The sequence below is a fragment of the Peromyscus maniculatus genome, chromosome 10, assembly GCF_049852395.1.
Source record: "Peromyscus maniculatus bairdii isolate BWxNUB_F1_BW_parent chromosome 10, HU_Pman_BW_mat_3.1, whole genome shotgun sequence".
In the NCBI taxonomy this organism is placed as follows: domain Eukaryota; kingdom Metazoa; phylum Chordata; class Mammalia; order Rodentia; family Cricetidae; genus Peromyscus; species Peromyscus maniculatus.
In genome coordinates, this window is record NC_134861.1 from 83,645,995 (window position 1) to 83,666,562 (window position 20,568).

At 41.6% G+C, this 20,568-nt stretch overlaps 1 protein-coding gene across 5 annotated transcripts in view; it reads left to right on the plus strand.

The window, feature by feature from the left end:
• The window catches only part of Slc4a4 (solute carrier family 4 member 4), a 336,420-nt gene that overhangs the window by 201,715 nt on the left and 114,137 nt on the right, over positions 1–20,568 (plus strand). For all 5 annotated transcript variants that reach the window (XM_076546591.1, XM_076546588.1, XM_042257613.2 and 2 more), the window contains one exon: positions 17,398–17,555. In XM_076546591.1, coding sequence (XP_076402706.1) covers positions 17,398–17,555 — 158 coding nt within the window. The remainder of the gene's footprint in view (positions 1–17,397; positions 17,556–20,568) is intronic.

Consider the following 20,568-nt stretch of genomic DNA (forward strand, 5'->3'; position numbering starts at 1 on the left):
AGTCAGTCCTGTGGATCCAGGCTACAGGATCTCTATGACACAGGGCAGCAACAGGATATCTAGGAAAAGTCCCAGTGAGGGCCCGTCATCGATGGTGCAGCAGAGACCAGGGGTCTTGAACCAGACCAATGATTCTTTTTGATAAATGCCTGCATGTAAAGATATATGAAAAAGGGGTTTACTGCATCGCTCACTGTGCCACAGTGCCACTTCAATGATGAGATTTTCCCCTTCTTCCTTCCCCTCTTTTTTTCTTAAATTTTATTTTGTTTTATTTTGGGGTTGGGAGGGTTATGGGTGGGATCAGGAGGCATGATGTGAAAGACACAAAGAATAAATTAAAGAAGTATGTATTTTTTTTTATTTTTTAAACAACGTGTCAAAGTAGTACAACATACAGGTTTTATTAAAATAAAAGTTTAAAACTAGAACAAATCAAATAAAAGGTTTATTAGGAAATTCTCTACTCTCCGGTTGTACCAAGGGCTATATGGTGTGTGTATGTGTGTGTGTGTGTGTGTGTGTGTGTGTAGATAAACCTCATAGTTTATCTACCTGTGAAGTGGGCTAGCCTGGCTTCATTTCAGCTCTTACTTCCTCCTCTTGGCTCTAAGCTTGTGATACTTCAGTGTGGACAGATAGGAAATGATTCCATTAATGGGGAGAAGGTCAATAGTCTCCCCTACTTTCCTTGCTAGTAGAGCTGTGCCAGCAGAGATTGTCTTGATAGGGCAGAGAGTCCGGTTTTTAATCACCTCTGGGATACCGAATCAAAGCCTGGTTTCTACCAGTTACGGAGTGATTTTGTGCAGTCCTTATCCCTTTGAGCTTTACAAAGACCTTAGTTAAAAATAAACGGTCATGCCTTTGTGTCCTCGCGGCGGTAAAAGGAGATGGGGGTAAAGTGCAGGTGGGATAAAGCTGACCAGACGTTTTCGGGGGCTCGGGTTGTAGCTCATGGTAGACCACCTGCCTAGCATGCAGGAAGACCTGGGTTCCAGCCCCAGCATCAAAGCAAAACCAAAGCAAACACCAGCTACTTATCTCCAACTCCTCCCCTGCTTTCTTGAAAGCGCAGGAGAGGAATGAACTAAGTAGGAAAATGGCGTGCATAAGATGGAGCGAGAATGAGATATTTTATTCTTTGAGTGGTTCAAGAGAAAGTAGCAAAATAGAGCGTTAGTGTGGTTTCTGTTTTTATTGGAATAGAGCACAATCTAGTATGATTCTGCATTAAATTGTTCTATACATCCGGATAGGCAAGATTCCTACTCATGGCATTTTCTCTTTCCCTGCTCTCTCAATACTAGCAGGCCACTGGCCAATCTATGGCAGTGCGTTGGGAATTATATTTACATTCATATAAAAAACTATGATACTTAAACTACAACACACAGGAAGCTGACAAAGATGCCTGAGGATATACTGCACATGTGCAGCAGGCTTGTCTACTCAAGGAATGTGCAGACACATTGCTCACTGCAGACACATTGCTCACTGATGACAGTGTGTTGTCTTCCCAGGGAAGCCCAGAGTGACATTCAGAGTCCTGCATAGCCCACCTGGAGTCTCTCTCCCATGGACATGCAAGGTTCTCATTGATGAGTTATTACAGCCACAGGGACGTCTTCCTGCTCTGATACCATGCCACTCACTTTCTTGCCTGGGCATTTGCACATGCCATTTCTTTCAGCTACAGTGCTATTCCCCAGAGGCAGTTTACACCCACTCTCTATTTCTCTGTAAATGTTACCTCTTTCGGGGAAGGCCTCTGAATCCCCGGCCTAGGCTAGTACCTGATTACAAGATCTCATTACACAATGTGCTTTTCTCTAACGACACCTTCTATAGCTGTTAAAGCCAATCACATACTTTAAGTTTTGATTAAATATTTTCACATCAGCCTTCTGTTACTGTAATATATATCAGAGAGAATTGGCTGTAAAGAGAAATGATTTCTTTTGGCTCACAGGTTTCAGCTCCCTGATTCATTGACCCCATTGCTTTTAGATTCAGGATGTGTCAGCATATCACAGTGACACAAAGCTGTTGACCATTTGTCTGGGAAGTAAAGGATGTGATGTCAAAGAGCTCCCTCAAGAATTCCTCTGAGAATTTGAAGATCTCCTACTACGTTCCACTTTTTTACTGGCTTTTTGTCCCAGCAGCACCACAGACTGGGAACTAAGCTTTTAACACATGGGTCTTTGAAGGAGATTTAAGGCCTAAACTTTAACGTTTATGTTCAGCAATGGGTTTCAAAATTGCAGAAAGCAAGCAAACTATGGCCTTGGATCAGAGTTAGCCAGTGGCCTGTGTTTACCTGCCTGACGGACTAAGAACAGTTACCATTACGATGGTGTTAAACATTTGAATGTGTAACTGAGTTTTTCTGTCATCTGAAAAGCCTCCGTCACAGGAAATACGTGACAACTTGTGGTCTAAATCATCACTATGCATGTCAAATCGAAGAACTCAAATACATTGATATACCACATTTTCTTTTCTGAGCGCTCAACAGTAATGAGACACCCAGAGAGTTCTGCTCAGGGCATGTGACTGTCAGAGGTCTTTAACCTGGTGAACAGTTACATTCACTGTATTAGGAACAAACACGACAAGAGTGGCCTGGGTCCCATCCTTGCTTTCAGGGGTTCACATTGTAGACTTAGAAACCAATCAGTAAGTAATGTTGTGTTGGATAACCAGAGAAGGGAGTAGAAATTGTTAGAGACTGTGGGGGCAGAGGGGACGTGTGCACTAATTCTTGAGCTGAATGCCTTTTTCTTTCTATAGAATGTTCGAGTAGACACACAAATTGGACCAGGCAATCTTTGCACTCTTTAAGAGTTTTTGTTTTGATGAAGGGCACATTGATAAAAAGATGAGAAGCTGGGCCCGGGGAGATGACTCAGTGGGCACAGCATTGGCCGTGCAAACATGAGGACCTGGGTTTGAATCTCAAGGACCCATGGGCTTGATAATAGATGTCTGTAATCCCTGTGTTCCTGTGGTGACATGGGAGGCAGGGACTGGAGAATGCCTGGAAGTTTGCAGGCCAGCTAATCTAGGGTATACAGTGACAAGCAGCCTGTCTCCGACAAAGTGGAAGGTGAAGACCAAGGCCTAACGTTGACCTCTGAGCCCAACTCTCACACACATGAACACACACACACACACACACACACACACACACACACACACACACGCAAATGCACACGCACGCACACACGCACACACGCACACATGCACACACACAAAATGAGAGGCAGAATTTGGGGTTGGAATATGCCCTGGAATAAAGGAATGGAGGGGACTCACAGACTCAGTGTTCATAGACTCAAGGGACAGTCACCTCTGATGGCTTTAGTCCCAAGTACAGAAGAATAAGAAGCTCATAGGGAAACTTCCTGGTTGTCAGAAACATACTCTTCCCTCATTTCCTCTTTTTTACTTTGTCACTATTCTCTATTGTTCTAATTTGGTACATGTTCTTGGAGACCTTGGTGAAGAGTACATGAAAAAAAAAAACTTGCTGAATAAATAATAGCATGACTACTACAGATTTAATTATAGCCATACAGCTGCCTGTTTGAAGTGCTGTTCTAGGGCCATATGGTCGCTTGTACATCCGAGCCCTGGAAGGACCTGGCTTCAGCGCTTCGCAGAGGGTAGTATTCAGTTCTCAGAGAATTGATAGTAGTCATTTGGAAGTCAATAGAGAGTGCACTTTTCTCCTGCTAACCCCCCCCCCACCCTCGCGGATTTTGATTGACAAGTTCTTGTTTCAACCTGAATCTTTAGGTATTAGAGTATCCATTCACACACATTTTAGGAGTTAGGTGGACTTGTCAGCCCTACAGCTGACTTTTGTTGCCTCGTGCCATTTGTTGACTGGAATTACTTCTACATTTAACCATTGTGACTTATTTTTAAAAGCACTTTAGTAGGTTATCATTTCAGCTGTTTCCTTTCTCAGTGGGAAAAGAATGGAGGTGGGCTCAAGAGAGAATATCTGATCTTCTAGGAGTGTGACATTGAAGAAGATACCTTTAGTTTCCTCTGGGTCACGGGAGAGCCAGTTAATGAGCTCTTCCATGTCCCTTCCAGTTCCAGAATCTTCTGAGTAGGAGTTAGCTGGGAAAGATGCTCTTGCCATTGACACATCTGGAGGACAGAGGCACGTTTTCCTGACCACAGTGTTCTGTGGCTCCCATCCTCTAGTGCTTAAAAACACATATTTCTCATTCCTTGACGTACAAAACTCTTATATTTGAAGTCTATACAGCCCTCATCCTCAGAGAGGAACAGTTTTGTTTTCACTGACCATGTTTTCAATTGGAAAACTGTATAATGCTTTGATATTTAAGCTTTTTATATGTCAAGGATCCATTTGAATTCATGATAAAACTAGGAGTCCCTTTAGTTAAAAATGTGCAATGAGATGAAGGCTCAGTAATTGCATGTAACTTAAGGTACCCATGAACTCCCTACAACCTTGACAGGGACCCCAAATTATAAGCCGCTGCTACTTCCTATTCTTAGTGAGGGGGCTCCAAGTGAAGAGAAGTCAAATAGTAGCTCTGAGGTCTGAAGCATCAGGTCTCAGATTTATATGGGGCCCAGGGCCGAGCTTTGTTACATTAGTGGGCCGCTTGGGGGTCGGCCAAGGTTAGGTGATGTTTGGGACACTGGTTTTCGGTTTCTTCACAAGAAAAGCCTTCTGCATGGTGTTTGTTTTCCTGAGCCATTAACTTTCAACTCTTGGTTGCCTACGTTACCTCTGATGATTCCCCCTCCCACCTCTCAGGCCTGGAACTTCATGTTTCTGATAGAGTAGTCTGTGCATTTGATTAGTTACCCTGGCTGGGGGGTGTGCAGAGAATACATGTAAAACATTTCTCCTGAAACTGTAATTTCCTCTTAAAGTCCCTAACCCCACAATGCTAATTGTGTTTGTTTGTTTTGACTTCATCTGGTTGTTCCCTGTGCAACCTTCTTTCCTCCATGGCAGCTAGAGGTTGCCGGGCAATGAGAGGAACCCTATGTTTAAAATCTTCCTTTTGGGGTGGAAGCGGGAAGACTGTTAACAAATGCTGCCTTTTAGATATTAATAGGTAGATCCAGAATTAGAAATAAAGGATTTTTTCCCCCTTTCCTTTGCTGAGCACAGTTGTTCAAGGACAAGTGTGCCGTTCTGAGGGGAATTCAGATAAATACAATGGTGCAGTCATCATGAGGAATTATATTTATTTCATATAGTAGTTGCATTGAACCATCCACGCTCAACTCAGCCTTTGGTCCATTGGATGGGGTAGCCTCATCATGGGTGAATCTCTCTGCAATATTCTTGAAGTCAAAGCTCATGAGTCTATACCATCTGGCACGATTAACTCCCCTGGGGAGTTTCCAAACTGTAGTTACACATCTTTAAGCCTGAGCTCCAAACTGAGGGAAGAGTTTTCCCTTCAAAATTTGGAAGGTTATATTTGCATTTAAAGTGGAGGTGTGTGAGCAGTAGTTTAGTTTATTCCTTTGGGAAAGAAAAGCTTTATTTTGTCCATCATCTCTTTCTGGGTTTTTGAGGGTTATATTCAGACTATGTTGCAGTTACAAAGTCACCGTTTATTGAATATCTATTTTGCTAGCTCTGGCACAATCTTGGAAGCTTCTCCACTGTAGCATAATATGTGACTCGCAGGGTTGTCTGCAGATGGAGTCGCTAACTCTGGTTTTATTAGCGACTGTTCTGTAGGTTAAATAAGGGCACAGGTATGTTGAGTGCCAGTCAGATCTTCACTGAAGTGTCGGTGAATCACCAGCGTTGCTGTGGTGTTTGCCTTCGCCATGGAGGAGTATTAGGCTTTTGAAGAGCCCCAGTTCCTATGCTGTGCTCCATCCAAGGCTCTTTCTGCCTTTTTTAAAAATCTTCTATACCTCGGCAATCCACCCAGTCTGGTCTACCTTGTATTTTCTCTGTAATGTTTTCACTCTCCAGGCACCGCCGAGGTGACTTTGATTCAGAGTTGCTGCGTTTCTTCACTCAATATGTTGATTGTGTATGAGCATTCAATTATTACCTCCTTTACTCCTCTTAACAGCTAGCTCTATGAGGTAGTCTTTTGTGATTCCCATTTTCCAGATGAGGAAACTGAGCTTAAAGAAATGAAGCAGATTGTCCAGGGTCTCATGTCTTGTGTGGGCAAGAGCCCAGATATGCCGACAGCTGTGTCTGATTACAAAGATGGTGGACAGCAAGCCTTTGACCTGACTCTTGGCGTAGCCTTTTCTCTTTTTCTGATCTCCCTCAAGTTATTGTAATCCCCACATCTCACTTTCTTCATGGGCAAATGGAGCCAGAAATGGTAGCTGGTTTACAAAAATGTAAGAATGATGCATGAAGCACTCCTGGCACAGTACATAGCCGGTGATCACTGATAAGAAAGAATATTAGTAATCATTGTCAGTTATTACCGTCAATAATTTAAAAATAATCATTGAAGTCCTTTGTGTGTTTGGAGAACAAAGGTACATCCCCATCTTATTAATATGATATTTAAATCTTAGGTGAGGAAGGAAATCATGGTGTAGCTAAGCTCCACAGGCAGGGGTCCCTTTCAAAAGCTTGCAGAAAAAACTCCAGCACAGGTTATCACTGTCAAGTACTTCTACAGAAATTAAAGAAAGACATTGGGTAGTGTTGGTTGGCAATGCGTGGTTACCTGTTCCGGAACAGCAAAAACTTTCACTGTATTACTGAAGACTTACCTTTCAGCAATTTGCTAGCACCCAGGGGAACACCTTCTCTGGGGCTCTCCATTTCACACTTGCCTCTGCAAAGGATTCTGATGCTATAACCTAGGATTAGTCACATAGGATTAGTTAATTAATCTGAGAATTTATGTTAAATGTTTCCTGAGCACTTACTGCAGGGCTCGGACTGCAAGGCACCGGGGAAACAAAGTTGAATAATACATGATTTTTTTTTTTTTAAGAGATACTTTACCTTCTTTAGTGTACTTGTGGTCTAATGAGAGTCAGCCAGTGTGTCAGGGATGCCTTGTGCCAAATACAATTACAGCGGACAGACTAGGGAATGTCTGGGGAGATCAAGGAAATCAGGACCAGACTTACCCTTCCCATAGTGCCAGGCTAGAGTGAGGAGGTATAATTGGAAGTGCAGCATTTAAGGAGAAGGCTGGGCAGGCAGGCAGGCGGTGGGAATCTCCTACCACACAAAATAATGTATGTTTCAAGTCCATCCTTGAGACATGGAATGGGGAACCCGTGTTAACAATTTGTGGGGTTTATGGCATTCAATGAAGGGAAGGAACTTTGAAAAAAAAATGCCCCAACTCTCTCTCTCTCTCTCTCTCTCCCTCTCTCTCCCTCTCTCTCTCTCTCTCTCTCTCTCTCTCTCTCTCTCTCTCTCTCTCCCTCCCTCCCTCCCTCCCTCCCTCCCTCTCTCTCTCTCTCTCTCAGCTGTTTATTTTATGCAGTTAAATACTATTAATATTTTTTAAAATGTGCTCATCATGATTTTTAAAGGTTATTCGTGCAGATGTTTCAACTCTGGTTTGCTACGTGAAAGGCTCAGAGACTTTTAGGTCAAGAGCTTCTAAAATTGAGGTATTCAAATGTATTTGTGGGACATATAAAAGTTTCACCACGCAATGACATGCCCGGATGCTCTGTGTTCAAGTCCTGGCCTAGCAACTTAGCTCACTGAGTTTAGTGGACATCCTTACATTTTTTGGATCTCAGTTTTCTTCATCTTCAAAATGATAGAATACAATTTTTTTCATAAGTTAGCTCTAAGTCAATTAAAGTAGCAAACATGAACATGCCTTAAAATTACTAAAAGCTAAATGCCTGTTTAACAGTGTTATTTTTTATATAATACCAGACACAAAATGTGGCTTAGAGATTTCGATTCTTAAATGAGGTCATTGCTTGAAATTTCATCCTGTTTAGGAAATTAGACCCACTTAACGTTATATTTAGCTGGATAGCCATTTGTAAACATCTTGCTTTGAAGGCTCATTTGCATTAATGGTGGTGAGATCTCTAAATTTGGAAAGAAAAAAAATTATAAAATCAATTTTTCACCTTCAGGCAATTGTTTTTATTTTGAAGTTGTAGTTCTTAAAAATGGAAAGACAGAAGTTGAAGGGTGTTTTAAAAAGTAAGAGTAGAACCACACAGCCTTCTGGCGTCTTAGTGACTTTATATGCTCTCAAACTTTGTGTATTTTGGAAACCTCAGATCACATCGCAGTTGATAAGTACCAGTAACATTATAAGCAATGGTAAACAGTTTAGATTTTATGAACTCTCAAGAAAAAAGCTCCTTAGACAAATGAGCTAAGATAACACCTGTCAAGTCATAAAATACAATCGATAGGATGTATGTACTTGCTTGTTTTCCATTTTATTGATTTTTAATTAGTATTTACTTCCTTTGACCTTCTCTAGAGTTCATACGCTATTTTTTTGTTTCATTTATTAGTTGTATGCCAGTATGTGCGGGGGTCACATCCAGGGCCTTGTGCACACTAGCCATGTGCCCTCTCATTGAGTCAAACCCTCATGTATTGAGCCAAACCCTCATCTATACACATAGATCTTTAAATCGTAGCCTTTCTTTTATAAGACTTGTCATTAAGGCCATGAGTTATAGTGAATGCACAGGTTTGGCTACATTCTACATTTGAATGTGTTTTGCATGTAAATTATAAGTAATATTGGATTTAACAATCCAGTGATACATTTTAATCTCTAAGACAACTATTTTGCCTTTACAATACATTGTGCTAAAATCCTACATCTTATAATCAATATTTTAAGATGTAGTAAAATCTTTTGGAAGCTTGTGTCTAATAACATTGCTGGGTAACTCTGCTTTAAGGCTGTGGCTAATTTCTGTTTGTTTGTCTTATATACCAGTCAGTTGATCTGGTTCACTAATAAGCCCTGCTAATTTCTGACTAAATATCACCGTGAAGAGAATTTGCTATTATGGATGACACTATCTCCTTTCAGGTATTATTTATTTTGCTATTGGTTGACATGTAGGTTGAAATGGGCCATGCAAATATTTAGCTTGGAATCATACTTAGTGAAAGCTGGGTCTCTATGTAGTGAACCAAGTATACAACTGCTAGCTCCCGACAGTCACAGCCATACAGAATCTAATTATGAGAATCCATAGGTTCATAGTCAACTATTATGACAGAGACATATAACATAGCCATGACACAGAGAGTCTACTAATCAGTCAGGTAGATGAACATGTCGAGTCTTCTTAGTATGTTGCATTGCTGTTAGAGAAAGCAGCTAATAAGCCCATTGTCTGCAGGGCACCATAAAGCTCTCATTAAAAAAAAATCCATTGTATTTGTCAAGCTTTTATCTGGCTACTTCTCTGTAGGCATAGAGAAGGTAACAGGCAGAGGCAGAACACAGTAAGATGATTAGACAGTAAAGTGTTTTGTTATAACAATATTTTTGCATAGAGTGAGTAGATGCAATCTCAGAGAACACAGTAGTTCACAAATGGATATTTTCCCTAGGCTTTCCCCCCGTGCTTTGGTATTCCTTAAGTGTTAAATTTCTATAACAGGCCATTATAATGTAACATAGTATGTCAGGCTTTCCATAAGAAAATCCCAGTGAGGTTCAAATGCAAGGGGATTATATTTTTTCTTTTGAGATTGAAAGGAGGTACTTCTGACAAATCTGCCATGATAGTATGGCAAGTGGAGAAAATCAGAAGCACATCAGCAGGCATGGTAACTATCTGACCCTACACAGAAATCATCTACAGGGAAGGATCTGGAGCCAGGGTAATGCACAATGACATTGAACTTGATAGATGACTTCGTATCAATTGGGGAAGAATAGCAGCTGGAAATTCCCAAAAGAAAACAAGACAATAACTGGAAATCAAGAAAACAAGGACAGAGAGAGAAACATGAATAGCAAGTCCAAGAGCAATACCTTTGCTTAGGTAGCCAGGATAGTTTCAGTATGTAGACACCAGGAGGGGTGAGCTGAGAAACCATACTTTCCTGGATGTAATTATTATAATGCAATAATTATGGGGAGAGAAAGAAAGTTTTTAATACCTGCCACTTTCCGAGGGCTGTGGTAGGTTGGGTCTACTCAAAGGTGATTCTGCTAGGTGTGAGTATGCAGCCAAGGTGGTACAAGGGCCTGCTGTTCCCCAGTGGTTATACTAATAAAAATTAATTAGGGGCTATATTGTGATGGGCCCCATCTGTGAAACTTTAACTATTCAAATGTCTTTTCCTTCAAGATGGTAGGAGAACCTAAGATCTAAGTGGGGATTGAAAGATTTGATTGTTTCACTGAGCTGTGGGGTACTGTCCTTTGTGGATGAACAGTTTTCCCATTTCGGAACAAAACTGTCATCTCACCATTTTTATGCTTTATTCTGCTTTGTCCATTCAGAATTTCTAGTTTCTTGACATGCCAGTGCCATGCTCACCAGATTCACAGAAATCACCGTGAGAGGAAGGATGCTTGAGAAACTGTAAGGGAAGCATTCGTGGCAGAGGGCAAGTTGTAGAGGTCTAAGAAAATAGGGCAATATCTCACTGTGGAGGAGAGAAAACACTAAAAAGCAGCTCAAAGTATGCACACATCTGGATGCATTGCTTATATTAAAATCTGGTAAAGAAGCCAAAAGGAAAAAAAAAAGAAAAAAGAAGTCGCAAAATTGCTGAGCTAGCCAAAGTATATTTTGGTGATTGTAGCTCCAAAGGCAGCTGTTTGGAATCTGTTTCTCTGAAATCAAGGTTGGCTAAAGGGATTTCTCTGCACTGTGTGTGTTCTTGTATTTGACCCTGCATACAATCCAGCCAGGGCATTCCCTAGGAGAAACAACTAATGATCTATAAGGAAGGAATGTGTCAGACTTTATCTTTGGAATTCAATCCAGATGATTTTATTGGAAGACTTTCAGCCCGATTTATAAGCCTTGTATTTTGTTCTTATTCTCATGGTCTGTTATTGCCTTTTGTGATGCCTTGCTGTTTAATCTGTACAATTTTCTCTTAGTATTTTATGATTGTTCAAAGTTTATTGTATAAGCTTAGAATCAGCTTTCATATTTCAGCCATTATATTTTCCTTTATCAGATACTGTTGCACCCCTTAAAAAGATAACTTCTGAATCAGTGTTTGATAAGCCGATATTATGGTGTAGATTTTTCAACTTTGACTCAGAGAGGCACCCTCCTCGAACCTTGTTACTGGGTGTGGATTGCTATGTTTTCTGACCTCCCACTGTACAGTGTAACTTTCAGGTTATTTATGTTTCTTCTTTCAGTGCAGCTATTTCTGAATTAGCTTCTCCATTGCACTGGGAATGTCAGGAGTGTGGAATCTGTCTGTTCTCCCTAGTGCCTGCAGTAAGACCCCGAGCATCATAGGCACCCATACAGTTTGACCAAGAGAGTGGGGTTAGATGAACGAGGAAAGCATTTCCATCCAAAGCAACATTTTGTGATCAGATCTCATACCATAATGTGCCTCATCTTCTGGTGGGAGATGAAGCACTCTGAGGCATACAGGCTTATTAAAGGCTCTAAGCACGGCCCTGGTGCAGAAGCTTATTCAGTTTTATGTAACCTGGTGTTCCTCAGCTCATCTGTCAGATCCACTATTGTTGCTGGGCTCTGCAGTGGATCGGAACGCACTCCAAAGTAATTTAAGCCTGAAGCGGGATGCAGTGGTTTTCTTAACTGGGGCAGAATTCTTAGAGGGGCTGCAGGACGTGGAAGACTGAGACTAGGGCCTCAGCTATCCCTCTCGCCACACATTTTCTCTCCAGCTTTTGTTTAGCTTTTGGTTCTGACCTCACCCTTCCCTGGTATGATGGTCCTGAGACACTCCTTCCAGCCTGGTAGGGAACAACCACTACTGACTGGGAGGATGTGGATTTTTACACATTTAGATACAAGTGCTCTAACAAAAGCATTTGCTTTCTCGTGTGGATCGTGCATATATCCTTTTCACCAGTTGCTCTTGTTAGGGAAGGACTTTACTGACAGTGGCCATATCCAGGCCTTTTGTTTGCTTTTGTGGTCAAGTGGGATATGACTGACTGACTGACTTCTTAAAGACAGAGGAGGGCTGCGTAGGTGGCTCAGTGGTTAAGCACTTTCTGTAGAAGCATGAGGACTAGAGTTATGAGCTGAAGAGGTAGGTGTGGTAGCCCACCTACTATTCCACCCCAGGAGGCAGAGATAGGGAACTACCAGAGTAAGTTGGCTACTGAGACTCACCAAATTGGCAACTCTGGATTTTATTGAAAGACCCAACTAAGGGAGAGAGTTGATTGGATTATGTGGGTGAGCTACCAAGGGTGATTCCCAACTTCACCGTCTGGCTCCGTGTGCATACACATACCCCTATAGACCCATATACACAAAAACAAACCCATACACACATGTGCACAGACACATAGGATGGAAAAAAAGTTAAAAATATAAACAAAAAGAAGGGGAAGGAAAAGTCTAGAAGTCAGAATTGCCTTTCATTCATGCTGCAGCTATTAACCTTTCTTTTCAGGCACACTTCAAGGCATAGGGCACCCAACACTGAGCACATTAGGTGACCAGTTCACCTATAGGGAGCTTATATTGTGGTGGGGAAGTGGATAATGAAGATTAGAGGTCTGTATGGTATGTTTGAGAAGTACAAGGAACAACAACCAAGGCAGAGAGAGGAATGGGAAGTGTTTGGGAGAAGAAGGAGTAGAAATCTTGACTCATATGAGTAGAGACAGTCTCTCTACTGAGAGAGTGACTTTCGTAGCTAATAAAAGACCGAGGAAGGGGACCCTGTACAACTTCTTGTAGAGAGAAACAGCAGCTATGACAGAAGGACCTGAGCTGAGCAGGCCTCAGGCATATGGATGAGGGTGTGGAGGCTGGAATGGTTGCTCCAGCCAAGACCGGGAGAAAATGGAAGGAGATCAGGGCATGGAGCTGATGGCCTCTGGATGTTGCTAGGACTCAGGAGTTTTCATAACTGCCTTGAATTCACCTCATGAAATGACAGCCAATAGAGAGTTTTGAGTACAGGGATGAAATGATCTGGCTCCTGATATACTTGATCTGGCTGATTTCATTAATAGTTGGGGAACAAAGGCAGAAAATGGCAATCTAGGCAGGAAGCTGGTGCCACAGTGAGAATGATTGTAGCATGGACCAGGGCGGTGACATTGAAGGTGGTCAGGAAACAGTGGGATTCTAGATACAGTGTGATTGTAAATCTATGAGGATTTGCTGACAGAATGGACTTGGGTATGGAAGAAAGAGAAGGGTTGAAGCTGACAGCAAAGTCTTGGGGCTGAGGTATGGAAGAATGGGATTGCTGTTCAGCAGGAGTGAGGAATGCAAGAAGAGCTGGCAGCTTATGGGGTGGGATGGAGGGAGACACTATTAGAAAGGCTCATTTTGGATGTGTGCAATGGAATGCATGTTAGAAATCCAGATGAAGGTGTTGCAGGTCTGGAGTTTTGGGAAAGGTTCTGGCTGAAGATATGTATTTGTGAGTCATCAGTGAGTAGGTGAATCTTAAAAGCATGAGACAAGACCACCCAAGACGTGTGTTCCAATAGGAAAGATTCATCTGAGGACTGAATTATAGGAATACAATAATCTCAGTGAAAGTGTGAAAGAGCCAGCCAGACACTGTTGGCTATTTAGCAGACTGGATATTCTGCATGTTTTGGGAGCTGCATCGTTTTTGCAGTTGAGCCCTAAAAGCTCTTATAACTTTCCTGGACAGTGTGATGGTCTATTGATCCAGATTTCATTGCTACAAAATCCATTTCTTCCACTCACAGTATTTATTACAAATGAATTATGAGTAAAGTGGCTATTGAGTTTATTCCCAATGAACTGCTCTTACCTTCTTCGGAACATCTAACATGTGATTTAGAAATGACTACTGAAGTTTCCAAGGAAGTGGCCTGAGTAGAGTAAGCTGTGCTGAGCTCTGAAGGGTGCTTCTCGGTCGGACGTCTGAGAGCCTTAAGTACAGTAACCATAGGGGATTGTAGTTAGCATGCCTGGCTACCTGTAGTCAAGAGTCTAGAGAAGAGAACGGGTGGACAGTCAGATTCCTTTATGCTTTGCATTCTGTGTCCATAAAGAAGGACTATTCTGGGAAGAGTTTGAGGCCTTTATTTTGCCTGTGTGTGGGCCACCCAGCCATACCCCAGTCGGCTTTGTGTGTTTGGGAACCGTTCATTAACTTCCTAGGTGATAAGAATTTTTGACTACTTGATTGTCGTAGACCTTTTTGTGGGGCTGCTTTTTCACGTCTGTATGTTAAAAAGGTACTTCTTTTTTCTTTTTGCTGTGTTAGTGTACAAAATAACGGGGTTTCATTATCTTTCCATCCATCTATGTCATTGTACTTTGCTCCCATTGAGCCCCCTACCTTCCGCCATCTTCCCTCCCTCCTTGGTGGTTGGTCTCTTCCCATGCCCAAACAATCTCCCTTTGTGCGTTCATGTCACTGTCTCACATATACATGTATGTATCTGTGTCTATGAAATCTATATTGTGCATACGACAGAAGGAAATGCAGTAGTTTGTCTTCCGTTATATTCCCTTAGTCCCTCTCTCCCTCCATTTAGACCACATCTTCTTTATATTTGCATTGTATTTTTATATACATATGCCCATGTGTATAAAATTTAAGTCAAGATCACATTTATGAGATATAAGAGAAAACGTGGTATTTGTATTCAGAGTCTTATTTATTTCATTTAGCAAGATGTTCTTTAGTTCTATACAGCTTTCTTATAAATGACATTATAATATAATTTTTAATATGGTTTATGTGTGCCGAGTGGTAGAAGCTTTGGAAAATTCCATACTGCTTAAAGTAACCATGCTGTTAATATCTAAGAATATGTACTCTGCTTTGACCTGTTAACGTATTTATTTTGATTCCCACAATCTTGATCCCACCTTTTTGGCTTTTTAACCTGAGAGCCGCCTTTTCACGTGGGTGGTGATGGAAGGTGATGGAGGGTAATAGATGGCTAGAGATCAGTTTTCATCTCATGTATTTTCCCCAGTTAAGAAACTCTTTAAGTAGAAATCGAAAGAAAAATGTTAACAGAGCCTTCTTACTAATTGGGGATATTGGGCCATGCCTGCCACTTCCTGTCTTAGCAATAATCTATGGCAGAAACAATTAAGCTCACTGGTACTTTTGACTTGAAGGGTAAGACATGTACAGTGGGTAAAAAGTGTTTATTGGAAGTTAGTGCCTTTTGTGTGGTTTTGTCAAGTTCTTTTTTTTTTTTTTTTTTTTTTTTTTTTTTTTTTTTTTTTTTTTTTTTTTTTTTTTTTTTTTTTTTTTTGGTTTTTCGAGACAGGGTTTCTCTGCGTAGTTTTGCGCCTTTCCTGGAACTCACTTGGTAGTCCAGGCTGGCCTCGAACTCACAGAGATCCGCCTGGCTCTGCCTCCCGAGTGCTGGGATTAAAGGCGTGCGCCACCACCGCCCGGCTGGTTTTGTCAAGTTCTTATCTTTATCCGTCCATTATTGCTGAAATAATTCCTCTGAATTGGATAAACGAATAATGAGTATTAGAGAAACTTTCAAATCCACTGTGTCCAGCAGCCTTCACTGAGAGAAAAAATGGCTTTACACTCTCCCTAATCTTCCACACACTTCCCTCCCCCTCACCATCAGCTCACTTTTGGTTCACTGCAGAAATATGAGTCCTTAGAAGCCCTCATCACCACCTAGCAAGTCTCTCAAATCACCCACGTTCAAACCCATCCAGTCTGCTTTTTTGGTAGGTTTGTAAGCTGTGTTCCTGTGTACAGTTGACTCCTCTATCTGGGATGCGGATACCACCCCTGCTCGGTAGTTCCAGGATGTTTGGTTTGCAGTTATTTTTGTACTTATTCTCTACTGTTCCTATAGCAGCAATCTGCCTCCATTAGCTCATTCTGTTCACTTTCTAAAGGTCTGTGATATCCACACTTCTAAACTTTTTTTCCATTTTGCACTCTCTTCCACCGACCTTCCCATTACTCATCTTTTCTTTGTAGCAATATATATTTTTTAAACATTTATTTATTTATGATGTATACAGTGAGTGTTTGGCCTGCAGATCTCATTGTAGATGGCTGTGAGCCATCATGTGGTTGCTGGGAATTGAACTCAGGACCTCTGGAAGAACAGCCAGTGCTCTTATCCTCTGAGCTATCTCTCCAGCCCAATATATTTTTTTTTAACATAATGGTCTGTGCTCCCAGTCTCCAGTGGTTCCCTGATGGCCACTGTACCTACTCTTATTTTCCAGCATGGCTGTTGGGCTAGGTTCTTCGATCCATCTTTTTGGAAACTCCACTAGCTTAGGATGCAGCTGCTAATACCTGGTCATCATTTCAGCCTTTCCTCTATGGCTGTTGATAAAGTCTTAGTTTTCTTCTTCACTGCTCTTCTCCATGGTCTTCCACAATGCTTTCTGTCTCTATGAAGGATAGAGTGTCTATGAAGGGTCTGAGTCTTGGTGCTTTTCTCAGTCTATGCTCACCCTCGGGGTTGTGTTATTCTGTTCTGTGGCCTTTAATACTGGTGGCTCCCAAGTCATGCTCAAGTTATGTAGGAGACATCTTCCTACCTTTCTCAGCTCTTTCCCATAGCCTCTAGTGACCCATGACATGGTCCCCATTGTATATGCAGCGTTGGCTTATCTTCTCTTTGCTTCTTAGCTTCCCACACAGGGCTTCGCACTACTCCGTTAGCCACCCACCTTGTTCCTGTCCCAAGGCTTTCCAGTATTCCTTTGCTTGCCTGGTTTTTCAGTCTAAGTCTTTGCATATGGTTTGTATCCTTTCTCCACTGTCAAATGTGTTTCCTCAGAGGCCTTCCTTGACAACTCTGAGAAATAATACTTTCTTATCTGTCCCATTTTCCTTCTCAGTACTTTCCATTACTTTAAATCATGTTTTATGTCCCCCAAGGTAATACGAACCTGATAGGGGTATGGAATGAGTCTTTCCTTCCTGCTAGCCCTCTGGCTTAGACCATTGTAAATTCTCAATAGGGTATTAAGTGAGTGTAAATCGATTAATGGAGATATGTTGCATACTAATATGTATGGGTATGTGTATAATATATATATCCCATGTTATTTCATCTTTAGTTTTTTTTTGAAGGGACAGATAGGTGTTTACTATGACATAATGGTTAATCATAATATTAAAGTGTCTGGCCTAGTACTGCTCTGTGAAGACTCATTTCAAGAGATTTCCTATGAGGAATGGACGTGGTATATTTTCTTACTCTTCTCTCTCTTGAAACAAATTGTATTTTCTTGGCCCTTCCTGTGCAGTTGAAGAATAAATTTATGAAAAAACTGCCACGTGATGCAGAAGCTTCCAACGTGCTTGTCGGGGAGGTTGACTTCTTGGATACTCCATTCATTGCCTTTGTTCGGCTGCAGCAGGCTGTCATGCTGGGTGCCCTGACCGAGGTCCCTGTGCCCACAAGGTAAGCTTCTCTCCCACCTGCTAGGGTTCACAGGGTGCTTATGGGAAATTGCTTGCCCTTTTAGGTCAGAGAATCAGTGGAATGAGGATACACTCAATGCATTGGAAAGGTTTCATTTGAAATAGTGCCTAACTGACATTTGTGCTCTCAAATTACATGTTACTTGAATAGTAATAATAATGGCAGTTATATTCATTGATGGGCCCATATGCTAGTTTCTTCTTGTGGGTCATTTGTTTAGTATGCAAACTCTAGTATCCATATTTATCAGATGGAGACAGTGAGTTTAAATACTGTGTCCAAATAGATACAATTATTAAGTGGTTCAAAGGTCATAGATATTTTCCTTTCCTCTATCGTATCAGAAAATTGTTACTGGGCTCACACATATAGATGCACCAACACATAGATGCACATGTAACTGCACATCTTTGTAAAACCTTGTCATCTCTACAAGCATTTAAATTTGTACACTTTATGTTAAGCATGCCATTTTGCATTCAAAGGAACCATACTTACGTTACAATCACATGTCACTCTACTTACTGCTCTGTACCCTAGAAGTCATCCTGTTGCCTGTCTCTGAAGCTGCTCTTAGTGGTTCAGGTGCTTGACTGAGGCATGTGATTAGCTGAAGAGAAGCTAATGCCTCACTTAGACTTGGGCTGAGAAAGAGGGTAAAGAAGGATTTGTAGCTTCAGGTTGATATCAGGAAATTACCACCTGATTGGGGGAGGAGTGTGCTTCCTGTGGGTCCCAGGGCAGACTTAGGTGACTTCTGTTTCAGTTTCTACATGTGAGCAGGAAGGGCTGCGGATGGGTCCGAGCATGGTTAACCAACAGTGACGAGAGGTTCAAGGTTTGTTCTGAGGCAGGTTAGGGAGAAAACGAGAAGCAGATGTCCTGAAGCCCTTCCTGTTGTTCATCCATTCCTCCTGATTCCTCCCACCCACCGTTTGTAAATACCTGGGGCAGACGTTGGATGCATAGCATTGGAAAGGAGGTGATCACAGCTGTGCAATTAATGAGATTATTGTGATTGGTGTTTTCTGTAACATTCCGGCGGAGCCTTGCAGTTCTGTCTGAGCAATCACCTGGCAAGCCGCTGACTCAGAGGATGGCTGGAGTCCAGCTTGGTGCCCCGATGGCTTTATGCATGTCTCTGCACTAACTTTTCTGGGGCTTGAAAGAGAAGACATGCCGAGGAATGTTAAAGAAAATTGCTCTTGCCTTTCCATTTTTATTACCTTTTTTTTTTTCAGTAGAAGCTACAAATAAAAAACATTTTAAAGGCCTTTTGTTGAACAGTGATCCACAGACACAAAGTTTGAGACCATGGCCATTTGTGGGTCTCTTATCGTGTCTTCCTGTCTGCCTCATTTTTTTCTTCATTCTCTTCTGTACCAAAGGGAGGTATTAATTTAGAGTTGAAATATGGCATCATCGGAAGAGCAAGAGAAGCGAAGCCATTTATTTAAGAGAAGTGAAGGGGTGTAATTCAGTATCATAAAACTATTTCCAGGCTGTAATCTGAAAAATATACCCTCAGATATTAATATTTTTCCAGGAAATATTTTATCTGTTTGCTGTCTTCTGAAGCAGGGTAAACTAAAATCACCCAGTAGAGTCTCCTCAGCTGTTTTGTTTGTCTCTTTGTGTGCATCTCTCTCTCTCTCTCTCTCTCTCTCTCTCTCTCTCTCTCTCTCTCTCTCTCTCTCTCTCTCTCTCTCTGTGTGTGTGTATACAATATGAGGATATTTACAATGTCTGCATCCTGTGAAATCCAATAAAGTAAATCCCATGAGGAATGTGTAGTCATTGTGATGGACCCAGGCTATGCTCCTTGGTGGGTTTTACCTTGCACACTGTTCTGTAGCTCTACAGACACATTTTTTTTTCTTAAAATGTAGAGAAGAATTATGCTGTGAGCGTTATTATTACTCTTCCTGAGAAACAGTTTTACTATTCTGGGCCTTTTCAGAAGCCTGACTCTCAGATCCCCTTCCTAGCTAAGCTCACAGGGTTCTGTGTACTTTGTTTCTTGTGGTCCATTGTAGCCTCTATTTGCAGTGCTGTGGCTGGGAATGGCTGGCTGGTTGGGGGTCTGTGTTGGGGCGGGTCTGGCTTTTCACGTAAAAGCAAACGCACCAGTCTTTGATGTCTGATGACTCAGTAGGTTGCGTTTATGATGTTTTTAATATCGACAGCGTGCATTCCTTGCTGTCACTTTATATCCATTCACAGAGATGGATATGGCTGCATTTTCTTATTACCGTTTAGCAGCCCTAGGAGGGAGGTAATGGGAAGGTTTGCTGTTTTTGCAAGGTAGAACTTTGCATTTCTGATGCTGCGGCGAAAGTTCGGGGCAACTTAGAGAGGTATCTAGAACGGGTTAGGATAAAACACTTCAGGAAAGTAAGCAGTGATAGCTATAAATCAGTGTGTCCCTTTTAGATCCCGATCTAAAGACAAAAAGCTAGTCAGTGAACTTTAGCCTCCTGAATATTATAATACTTGTCTCTTTAGCATTTTATAAGTTAATACATTTTGCCTGTTATAATCACTTGCCTATGAGAAATAATTTGTACGTAATCATTTAAAAACATTGTATTTTCGAGTTTGGGACAGTATTCCTGCTATGGATTCTGTCTGTGTCCTGCACTCTACGTAGGTGGTAGTGATGCGGTGTGGTCCCCATGAAGTCTGTTGTGGAAGCTACAAGTTAGCTACATCTTCCAAAGCTGCTCATTATGAATAATGGGTTATTTGGTTCACTGATGTTTCAGAGAATGGAGTAACGAATTGGTACATGCTGGATTTATTCTGGAAATAGTTGTGATCTATCAGGAAGGGGGGTGCATCCCTTCTAAGAAAGACCTAGTGGTTTAGGAAGGCTAGCTCCTATTCTGATGCTGTGTTTACTCTGCCTGTAATTATTTTGTGAATGTGAGTAGAGGCCACTGGTTATGGACACGAATCATCTGGTGTTTCTTTTTGTTGTGAAGTGTGCCAG